Source organism: Coturnix japonica, chromosome 8, assembly GCF_054131305.1.
Source record: "Coturnix japonica strain WE chromosome 8, WE-NBRP24, whole genome shotgun sequence".
In the NCBI taxonomy this organism is placed as follows: domain Eukaryota; kingdom Metazoa; phylum Chordata; class Aves; order Galliformes; family Phasianidae; genus Coturnix; species Coturnix japonica.
Window position 1 is genome coordinate 28,346,044 of NC_140670.1, and position 11,222 is coordinate 28,357,265.

At 42.1% G+C, this 11,222-nt stretch overlaps 1 protein-coding gene across 2 annotated transcripts; it reads right to left on the reverse strand.

Annotated features, from left to right (window-relative positions):
- Window positions 1–1,273: 1,273 nt before the first annotated feature.
- On the reverse strand, window positions 1,274–9,699 carry PRLHR (prolactin releasing hormone receptor). Of its 2 annotated transcripts, none has more exons than XM_032445324.2 (3): window positions 9,538–9,699; window positions 8,168–9,425; window positions 1,274–2,986 (listed from the first exon to the last, which is right to left on the reverse strand). In XM_032445324.2, exon 2 carries the CDS (start codon window positions 9,261–9,263, stop codon window positions 8,205–8,207), a length of 1,059 nt encoding a protein of 352 aa, XP_032301215.1. In that variant the 5' UTR covers window positions 9,264–9,425; window positions 9,538–9,699; the 3' UTR covers window positions 1,274–2,986; window positions 8,168–8,204. The 2 variants fall into 2 exon arrangements, with proteins under 2 accessions (XP_032301215.1, XP_015722884.1); XM_015867398.3 differs by having other exon boundaries at window positions 8,168–9,371; window positions 9,538–9,664.
- Between the last annotated feature and the right edge of the window lie 1,523 nt (window positions 9,700–11,222).

Here is an 11,222-nt window from a genome sequence, read left to right on the forward strand (position 1 = left end):
CTTAGGCTTTACATAATTAAATTAATCAAATTAATTAAACTGCACATTTTTATCAAATATCTAAAATCTAGTGTAATCTGAAGGGCTCGCTAGGTTTTTAAATACATGAATTGCAAGGTTTGATGTAGCTCCAGGTGACATCAATCTCTACTCTCCCTTCAGCCTCTGTTCACTGGTGTCAAAATTTATAAGACCATTCTTGTACAAGTTTGGCCTTCCTCCAGCCCACCTTCTACCTCTGGTTTCAAACACCTCACATTATGACTGGAAGCAAAAGCGTTTGCTGAACTGTCTCTATTTCCATCATAGTGAGTGCTGCAAATTGGGCTGGTAAAACTGGTCAAGCTAATTTTTACTATATATATATATTTGCCACTGAAAATCCCATGCTTTTTCTTCTTGCCCTCAAATGCGTGTTTCTCTGATCATTCAGAAGACCTGTAGTAATATAAAAAGCTATCAAATGCTTTAACGTTTGACCCATGGAAGTGAAATACCTTCTACCTCTTTTACAGGTGACTCAGTCCCCAGGAATTGTGGCATTTTAAGAACTGTTTATTCTTTAATGATGATTGATTCCTTTAATGTACATTGCTTTGCTTTGTTTAACTTGATAATACATTTCACACATCTAGAAAAGCTATTTAACCCAGAGCCAATAGTTACTGTGTTATTTCTGTTCAAATTCTTACAAAGCAGATCTGAGCTAAACCCACAAATTACATTTAAACTTATTAAGACCATTTGGCTCAATGCAAAGGAGAACAAGCAATATAACAGAATGGCAGTTTGTACAGTGCACTGGGAGAAAATTTCACCCAAAATGTTGAATGCTAATGTGCAGAATAAGTTGTTCACTGAACTAAGCCAAATGACAGCTTTCACTGAGGTTGAAACTAAAGATGTGGCTTTAAAGTTGATCTCGGAGTCTGAGTGCAGAGAGATGTCTCTGTATGAGAATTAATAGCCTGGGACTCAAGCAGAATATGTGGGGCAAAAAGGGTAAATCATCTCAGTAAGCAACTAAAAGACACATTTTGAGTTCATAACCACATTCCTCCAGCAATTTAGTGACTTCAGAATGTGGGCAATCTGGCTTTTAATTCCTCTTCTGAAGTCTGAGCTATCTCTTATGTGCTCACCTTACCCTCATCAACAGCACATACAGGTAGTGCCATTTGAAACTGCCCCATGGGAAAACTTTTTTCTTGATTTTGCAATAAAGGAACAATTTTAAGGACGGTGAGAACATGAAGACACTGTGTAATATATGTATATATATATATTACTTTTATTATGAAAAGGATTTGAACAGCACTTTGTACAATGTCTCAGAAAGAAAGCAAACCATTTTTAGAATCATAGAATCGTTAAGGTTGGAAAAGGCCATTCAGGTCATCTAGTTAAACCACCAACCTATCTCCACCATGCCCACTAACCACTATGTGCCTCCTGAACACCTCCAAGAACTTGATAGGTACAAGTGGGCTCTCCAAGTCTCCCTGCATCTTATTGGTGATACTGATAGAACTTGGTTTGGCGTTGTCAAATTTTGACATTGGTTGATGGTTTGCATTTCATCTGTCCTCAGTTTGTAGCAGTCTTCCAAGAAGAAGCACTATCAAACCTGTTTGCCATTAATTGTGACTGACAACAATTGCAAGGGTTGTACTACAGGTTTTAACAAATAAACAGTATTTTATACAACAGACGTGAATACATGTTTTAATGAAGAAGTGATTCATAATGAAAATATTATTGACTTTGCTAAGATTAAGCAGGTCTGCCATATGCTGTTTCTAGTCCTTCAGATGGTTTCAAATCAATTTTTAATTTTTCTAAGTTATGCATATTAACAACAGATGCTGAATTTTAAAGGGATCTAATAATTGCAAGGAAATCGTTCCAAAGCTGAATGTTGAGGGTTTTTCTTTTCAATGATTCAAAGTAGGGTGTATAAATAGTTACTCAGAAAGTAACTTTAATTAGCAGTGTAGCTTATAAATAACTCTTTCACATTTGGATTGCTTTCATCTCAATGCTACCAGATCTGTATGCAATTTCCACAGGCGCCATTGCTAAGTAGTAAGTTGGCTGAACACTCAGAACTTCAGCCCAACTTTCCAGCCATTTTAATACAAGATTCTTCCCCCACAACTCAGCCATTTCTGGACCAAATGCAGGCAGTTCTGGGGCTGTGCATATATACTTGACTTACCTTTATTTAGACTTGTCATATTGCTGAGGGATGCAAGGAGTAATGCAGTAAGGCCCACTGCAAGTGAGGGACCATGCTCACCAGAAGGCTTGAGTAGTTCTTTCTGCACTCATACAGAAATGTAGCCCCTGTCTGGTTTCAGACGTAACCTTTGGATGGGTACTTTTTATTTTTGCCTCTGCAATCCCTAAAGAAAAGATGCTGCACAGCACAGTGCACTGCTTCTCTGTTACCTCTTAAATCCAGCTGGTTACACAAGCTGGAGAAGTAGAATGTGCTATAACCTTTGACCATGAGCCAAAGCTGCTATTTTCTTCCACTGCCACATGTCTTCTAGGGAGTTCACCTCTCTTATTGTGGGCACGATGGGGGCAACTGAACACAGCTCACTGTGGCTAAGAAGCCACAGAGAGAGTGGGGCCACCTCATATAGATGCAAGCCCTTCTGCTGCACAGCATCACATCACCAGCTGCTGCCAGATGTGATCCCCTGACACTGGGATCCCCAGCTGTGCAGAATCTGTCCTCAGCACCGAGCACATCACCAGAGCCAAAACCCCTCCTGCTGCCACTGTGCCATTGTAGCAACCTATCTGGAAACCAAAAGTTGTAATTGGCGGAGAGGGTAAAACTCCTTTGCAAAGCACCAAGCTGCTCCCCACAGCCCTGCTCACTGCTGAGTGTAACCAGTGCCAAATGGAAACGTAGGAATTGTAGGAAAAATACATGCTGGAATTAGAGCCGTCTCCTCCCGCTCTTTTGTGTTTCCTGCAGAGGAAAAAAATGAAAAATAAAAGTGAAAATTACAACTTAATGGTGTTAATTAACAAAAACAAGATGCAAAGAATGCAAAGCCCAGTCAGCTACCAGTAGTGGTGATCCTAAATTGGTTTCCAGACACAAAGCAGGGAGCTCCTGTGTGCATGTTTTATTATTGATATCAATTACTAACTTAACTTAGTTTGACAAAGCAGGCTACTGAAAGACAAAGCAATACCAGGCAAGAAAGCCAACCCTATCAGCTCCTTGTCAAAGAGATCCCAGATAGGCACAACTCCCAGTGATTGCTATTTGAGCTTCATGCTCTCGTCACCTCACTTTCAGGATAATTCATCAGCACTTTGTAAGGAGGCAGCCTGGTGGTCTCATCACTAGTTGTAAGCCATTTAATCCATCCCCTGCTGATGGCACTGTCCCTAAAGCGTAGAGCACTATATCTCATTTCCTTCCCTGGATAGGAAGACATGATTCCTAATTTCATACATCTACCAGGATCTGAATATCCTGGAAGCTCAGTTTTGTTGTCGTCCTTGTTTTGTCAACTGACCAATGAGTTCAAAAGACTGGAGGTGGAATGGAAGAGCAGGGAGCAGAGAACCATGTACAAAATAGGGTTGAACGAAGCCTGGTGAAATAAATCATTTGGCCACAACTGCTTGGTAGGAATGTTCTCATTTGTAGCTTTTCAGCTGGGGAGTATGATGCAGGTTTTGGAAGGAAAAGCCTCATTCCTAGGAGCAGGTGCCTTAGATGCAGTAGATGCAGTTCTGCTGGTACAAAGGACCAAAAACACAGGAGGGATGAGAATTCTTTAATTGTTTATGTTGGAAAAGACCCTCAGGTTCATTAAATGCAACCATTAGCTTAACCTAAACAGCACCATTTTGGGCCCAGAACAAGGATGCATTCTATGGAGAGAGATATTTACTCAATACAGCCATTAAATTAGTGGTAGAAAGACTCCTGCCAGCTGCAGATCTGCATGGCTAATAGGTACGTGTATGGTCTGTGTGTCAAGGAAACATCTAATTGGCTGTTTCTTCTTCCAGAGAGACATTTAAAAGAGAGTCATAGAATCATAAAATATCCCAAAATGGAAGGGACCCATTAAGACCATTGAGTCTAACTCCTGAAAAGAGAAGAGGATCTCCATTTTAGATCACTGATTTCTGTATGTTTTCTGAGATGGAATATAGCTACTGAAAGGAGGAATACAACTATTCTTATGAGGAAAAGGGGAAAAAAGAAAGTGGGCAGTGAGAGGGGGAAGTGTGGAGGTAAACATATGAGTTATGGTTCTTCATGCAGAAGTGCACACAATTTCTGTCCATGCTCTTCTCATCTGGTGGGCAGATTGATGGATGTGCTGCACTGTGCTGTTCAATTTGGCATTTTTTTCCCCAGCTGCAGGTGTACTGTTTTCCACTTTTATCTGTACCCTGCATTCTCTTAGACTTCTAATTATAGCTCACCATTGCCAGCTCAACAAGCAAGATTCACTCAATTAAAACTACTCAGAGCATCTGCTGCTCAGCTGGTATGAGAAACGTCAGTTTTCCCCATTCCTCTCTGCTGAGAGACATTCACTGTGGTCCTGTATGGCAGGGCTTGCCTCTGTCCATCCCGGATTATTTTCCATTTCCCAAATACAGCTCCCAGACTTGATACAAATACAGCTCTCATTGTTTTCTTCATCCAGTTACAAGGAATGAACTTAAATCAATGCACCTCACAAATATTTTAGCCTTTGGTGACTGTTCTGGAGGTCTGTGAGAGACCAGCTCTACCTGACCCTGAGGTTTAACTGTCATTTTGCTCTTACAGCTTGATTTAGGATGAGAAGTAATGGCCTTGAGTTGCACCGGGGGAAGTTCAGGCTGGTTTCTAGGAAACATTCCTTCTCAGAAAGAGTGGTAGTGCAGTGGCACAGGTTGCCCATGGAGGTGGGGGAGTCACCTGAGATGCCTGGCCCTAACAACATCTTCTAATTTCCGTGTTCCCTCATGTCCAGAGTCCTCACTGTGCCCTGACAACTGACCTTTTAGTAAATGCTTTATGGTATCTATCTGGAAACACCATACCAAATGGACACAAATTCCACTGTACACCTAGGAGTGTTTTCTATGGACCGGCATTTTGGTACAGTCCAGGAAGGCAACATAAGCTGCATGTATTTGCTGCAGTAAAATGCAGACACACATTTATCTACTTGCCAAAGCTCTCTTGGTACATGGAAACAACTCAAATGAAAATTCAGCAGGCAGGGAGCACAGTGCTCTGCTCACCTCATGGAGCACCCACTTCATCTCAGACAGTCCTTGTTCCATCCTTCACTATGAGAGTCCTTGGGTTTGAATGTAAACAAGAAACAACGAAAACCCTTGCTGGGAAATTTAATAGGCTCACCAAGTTTAGAACTGCACTACTTTATAAAATCAAAGCATGTAATGATTTCTTAAATTGTAATTAAAAATTATAGCACCAAAAATACTGCAGTGATGAGCCCTGGTCCCTCAGAGGAGCACAGCAGCTCCCCAGAGATGGGTACAGATTAGAAAACACATTCCACATGAAGGCTTTCACTGTAACTATTTGCATAACTGGATTAAAGAAGTATACCAATGTGCCTCTAAATCTTATTATTGTTTATTACTCTGGATATCAGAGAAAACAGTAATTACACTTAGCAGAGACTGCTTGGGCTAGGTTCAGATGTGAGGCTGTGTGAGCATATCCACAGTCACTGCTGTGGCCAATGGGACTGCTGAGAAGAGAGAAGGAACATCAGGACCTAAAGGCAAGACCATCTTGGGGTGTTTCTTCAAAACTTACTCCTGAAGGTGATAGTCCAAGCACTGTGTTAGCAGCAGAGCCTGAAGTGCAAACAAGAGCTGGAAAATTCAAGGCATGTGCACAGTGAACCTGCCCTTATATGAAGATGCCCACCATACTGAGTATTTCAACATGCAGCCCTCGGTGCTGCTGTGAACACAGTTCTAGTGACTGTTGATAGCAAAAGCTTATTTTGAAGAATTAAAAATAAAAGAAATTCAAGCTCTAGTTTACTTCCTTCAGCCCTTTGCAGCAGCTATCTGCAGTCACTGGCATGCAAGAGAACATCAATAACCAAATTGTGGTGCCTGGTAATAGGGGTAGAAATGTGATGGGGAGGAAAGAAATAACGCCAGGCCTGCAGTGGTTAACAAAGGTTTTTCTACTTACTCCACTGTGCTTAGGTTCACTGTAATAAAGCACTGTTGTAAACATTAAGGGTCATCTGAATGCTAATTAGCCTTTACAAATTGACAAATGAAGAGCTTGAAGTGGCACAGCTCTATAAAAGAAAAATCTCCAAAACTCAGTATTTTGCTGTCAGTTAAAGCTTCTTGTGTCAGTGCTCAGTGTTTGCTCCCAGTTCTGTATTCACTGCTCTTTTCCACAAAGCCCTGAAGCAGAAACTATAAAGCTCATTAAATTTGGTTGGTTTGTTTGGAAGAGGGTTTTGTTTCTTTGTTTACTTGTTTCCTTTTTCAAAATCTCCAGTTATTCTGCATATTAAACTTGAAAGAAAATGATCTCCCAAAATTCAGCAAAAGCATCTTTCAGTAAGACATTCGCATTTGTAAATCACAATAAGCAGGACAACTATACTTAATCACTGAGTAAATGCAAACAGTGCCCACTTCAGAGAGACTTCCCTGATTCAACGTTGCTGTAATCAGCTTCTAATATTTAATTCCTCATTGCAAGCAAAAGGACGGCTTGAAATCGCAAGGAAATTTGTGAAAAGGCATTTCAAATGTTTTTCCCATTGTGTGCATTGGCATCTCTGTATTTTCTTAACCAGATTAGTTTACTGAAGGTTGATGGGCAAAACAGTACAGTTTCACATTACGATTGCATTTGGAAACCAGTGAAACCATAATCTTTTTCGTCTCTCTCCCCCCTCGCCTATTTGCCATGCCTGGCAACACATGCATCTCTGGCCACACACAGACACACACAGGTACAGTAGGTTCAGCCTGGCTGAAAAAGGACAAAATTGCCCCCTGTTCTGTGCTTTTTCTATAGTTGGGATATCAAACAGCTCTTCATGTCACTTAATGCTCTGGCTGGAAGAAGCCTCTTCAGAAAAGGTGGCTGGTGTCACAACTTTTTTCCCTTATTCTTATCAGTTGCCTCAGATATTTTCAGTTCAGGCAGGGGGAAGAGGCTGGAAATCATTTGTTCGATTACAGCTTTTAACTCCCTCCTTCTATTGAAAGGTGAATGTCAAAGGAAATTGTTTCCTCCCAAGAGACTCCTTCAAAAGAGAGCACTTACCACTCTGCTTTCTGACAAGCCTTTCTTGTGTTGGTCAGGCAGTGCTCATCACAGCTCAGTGACAACAGCTCCTTCTACCCACCATCTTTTGAAGTGCTCTTGAAGGCCCTATCAAGGTCTCTGTCTGCCTCTGGAGATCAAAGCTGATGGCAGCATTACCTATTACACACGTCAAAATCTGTTCCTCAAAGGATGAGCAGAAAGCTTCTTGTCTGACAAGGCTATGCTGCTCTCCATTGTCTGGGAACATGGTCACCTTGCTGGACGGTCAGCAAACTGGGGTTATATGAGACAATGGCAAGGACACAATTTGTGGCATTTCCTAATGTCCTCCTATTTTGATGAGTTTCCATACACAGTTTCCAGTCTGACCACCCTTGATGGCAGCATCAGCAAATTTACCAGGTGACTTTGCTAATAGGCTGTCGGTCACTGTGCATCAGCCACGCCTCACCAAACAGCTTCACTCCTGCCTTGTTTGCCCTCTCCCAGCAGTGCAGCTCATCTCACTATATGCCATGATGCAGCTCCCAAGACACAGCAGCTTTGGGATCTCATAGCAATGCTCCCAGCAGCCCTGCTCCCCGATCACAGTGTCAGCTCTGCACAAAGGACACTTCAGAGAGCTGATGCTGTTCTTCATTGTATCCCTAATGGAGGAGATCTACAGGAATATTGTCAGTCCTTTACTCTGAAACATATGCTAGGGACTGTATTCTGGGTAGATAAACAGATTTATTTGCTGGAAGTACTGGGGAAACAACCGATGGGACATGCGGCGTTAGTACTGAGTCCCCAGGGATGAACATTAGCAACCAGAACTGATTAAGAGTGGAAATGACTTACAGTGTTGCAGGAAGTGCACTCCCACCAGCTGTTGTGTTTACAGCACCACACTGGCCATAATGCAATTTGTAGCGGGCCCAATTTTCTTCTTTCTCCAGGCAAACATTTTCTTCAGCTCCCCCCTAAAGCTGTCATGGAGCCAGGCGTAGAGGAAGGCATTGGTGCAAGCAGACATCATGGCAAACCAGTGGCACAGCAGCTGGATGAAATTGAAGTACTGCTTGTCAATTAAACTGATATCTATGTCCTTTATCATGTTGAAGATGTGCAGAGGCAGCCAACAGACTCCAAAGGCTGCCACCACCAAGACAAGCAAGCGGAAAGTCTTTCTCCTTCTTGCCCGGTCCCATTCAGCTTGGCCCTGGGTGACGTTTCCTGGGACCACTCGGTTTTTCAGCTTGACTGAGATTCTCAGGTAGGACAAGGAGATGACGGCCAAAGGCAGCACGTAGGTGATGATGAGAGTGCTGTAAGCATAAGCCAAGCGATCTCTTTTCATGTGGAACCAAAACTCCTCACAGATGGAGAAGTCCAGCTCTGGGAATTCTGCATGATAAGTGTGGACCAAGGCTGGGGCAGCCAAGGTGCAGCTCAGCAGCCAAATGGCAGCCAGGATATAGGCACAAACAGGGATAGTGAGCCTCCTCCTGAAGGGGTACACCATGGCGTAATACCTATCCACAGCTATGACAGTCAAGGTGAAGACAGAGACAAAGACAGTGACAGGTTGCATCAGGAACACAAAGTAGCACATGAAACGTCCGTACACCCATCCTCTGGGCTCAAAGGCATACGCGAGCGTCAGGGGCACACAGGTTGCACACATGAGCATGTCTGAGAAAGCCAGATTGCCTACCAGAAAGTTGGTCACATTGTGCATTTTTTTTGTTTTGCAGATGACATAAATAAGAAGATAATTCCCAATGACACCAATAAAAACTACTAGGGAGTAGCAGGGGATGATGAGTGGCTTGAAGGACTGAACAAACTGGAGCCCTGAGAATAAATTGCTGGCGTTGCTATGAATTGCAGAGAGGAAGCTCTGGGAGGTTAAATTGTCCGAATTCATCATTTCCCTCCTTTTGTCGTCTGCCATCAGCTAAGTGAAGTAGTTACCACTGCACTGCTCTCGCACTCAATCAGTGAGGATAATGAATGGCTTACTGGCTGTGCAGAGGTTGCCACATGGATAGTAAACAAGCATCTGTAAAAGCAAAAGGAGAAGTTGTAATCCTCGAGAGGCAGCTTTCAGCAGTTCCTAGGAAAAATCAAATACAGCCAATTTCCATTAAAGTCCTCCCGTATTTACCATTAAATCTAGGTTCTGACAGCATGCCACTTAATAAACATTTAATGCAGGGAGTACTTACTGCAGTGTTTGTCTAATCCCATATGATTTTCCTGTGGATGCCAAGAAGTGCCCTAGATGTCTGGCTTCTGCAAATCCAAGAGCATGTGTGTGTGTGTGTTAGAGAGAGAGAGAGAGAGAGAGAGAATGTATGAGTGAGAAAGAGTGATGTGCATTTACAAGCTAAGTGGAGATCAGTGTTTTTAAACAGTCTTCACTACTAGGTCATGACAGATTTGTCTGTAAGCTTTTATCCCTATTGGCTGCCCTGAGCATTACGTTGCTCTTTGCGTGTGTCTTACTGATAGTAATTAGTTCTTGAATATACTTTCAAGAATTCCCCTCTCTTTGCAGTATGTCTGTACTTGCCCTTCCCAGCTAAAATTAAATTTGCATTCATTAACATGAATCTACACAGCACTTCATCCCAGATCCAATTTGTCACAGTCCTCAGAGCACCCAAAAATGCTACCTGTAAATTTGCTGCTATAATGTGCCCGTAAAATGGAATTCTGGTGACACGCAGACATCAAATGAACGCTTACACCACTAGAGGGACTCAGCTACGCACCTGGTGAATGAAGTTGTGCCTGGAAATGAGCATTGTGCAAGGAACATAAAGAATCTTATTTTCTAATAGGGTTAAAATGTTTGCTCATCCCCGGTGAGTATTTTCAGTGGGGTCTACATGCCTTTAAGAGTAAAAACATGCAAAGATCTCAAAGGAAATGACAGCACCCAAGCAGCTAAACTGTAACAGCTCACCTGTAGTGAACTACAATAAATGGTCTCTAAAACTGCAGCTACACAAACATATTTGGGATGTTCCTTCATTAGAAATTAACCTTAAGAAGATAACAACCTTTTCCACACTAAACAGCAAATGCAAACCATTCTCTAAAGCAGCACGTTTGTTTCATGTTTTTCAGGCATTAGAAAGCAGAAGATCAGGATACTTATGCAGAGAGCACGCATTTAAGCAAACATCAGCATCAGGCTCTTACTTACTGTCCTAATTCTCCCTTTACTTCCTCCATTTCAACCTCTTTGGGACCAGGATCTCTGTCGGTGGGAAAAAAAACCAAACATGTGAAGCTCCACTGTTTTCATTTACATCCACTAGAGATACTTAATACTAAAACAGAATAAAAGGATAAAGGAGCAGCCTAGCAGCTTTTGAGTACTTCAAAGCAGGGAACACTGCAAGGTTTTGCAAGGCACTGAGGGGATTTAGACACAACTACAATGGGCAGTTTATGTCCTAATATCTTTGACTACTCAAGAAAATATTAACCCAATGTTTTCTATGAGGCTATTATTCTCTCAATTCGATGGGAAGAGTAATTACACAAATCAAAAATTTAGATATCAAACGTGTCATAATCCTTTCTATATTCTTAAAGAGGAGTTAATCTTGTCTAGCTTTTACTCATATCTGAGCCATTCCACCACAAATACTTACTGATGGATGGGCATTTCAGACCTAGTAAGTACTGATTTTGCAGCCATGTTTATGATTAGATTATGCTATGGACTGCAATATGGCCATTATTCCAGCCTGAGGGGAGAGCAAGTGTGTAACTGAGGTGCTCAGAAGCACCATCCTTCAATTCATGGACATAGTGACCTACTCATGACCCGTACAAAAAAAATAATGGGATGCTATATCCCACTTTGGAGTCCAATATAATGTACCTGGGCTGGAGA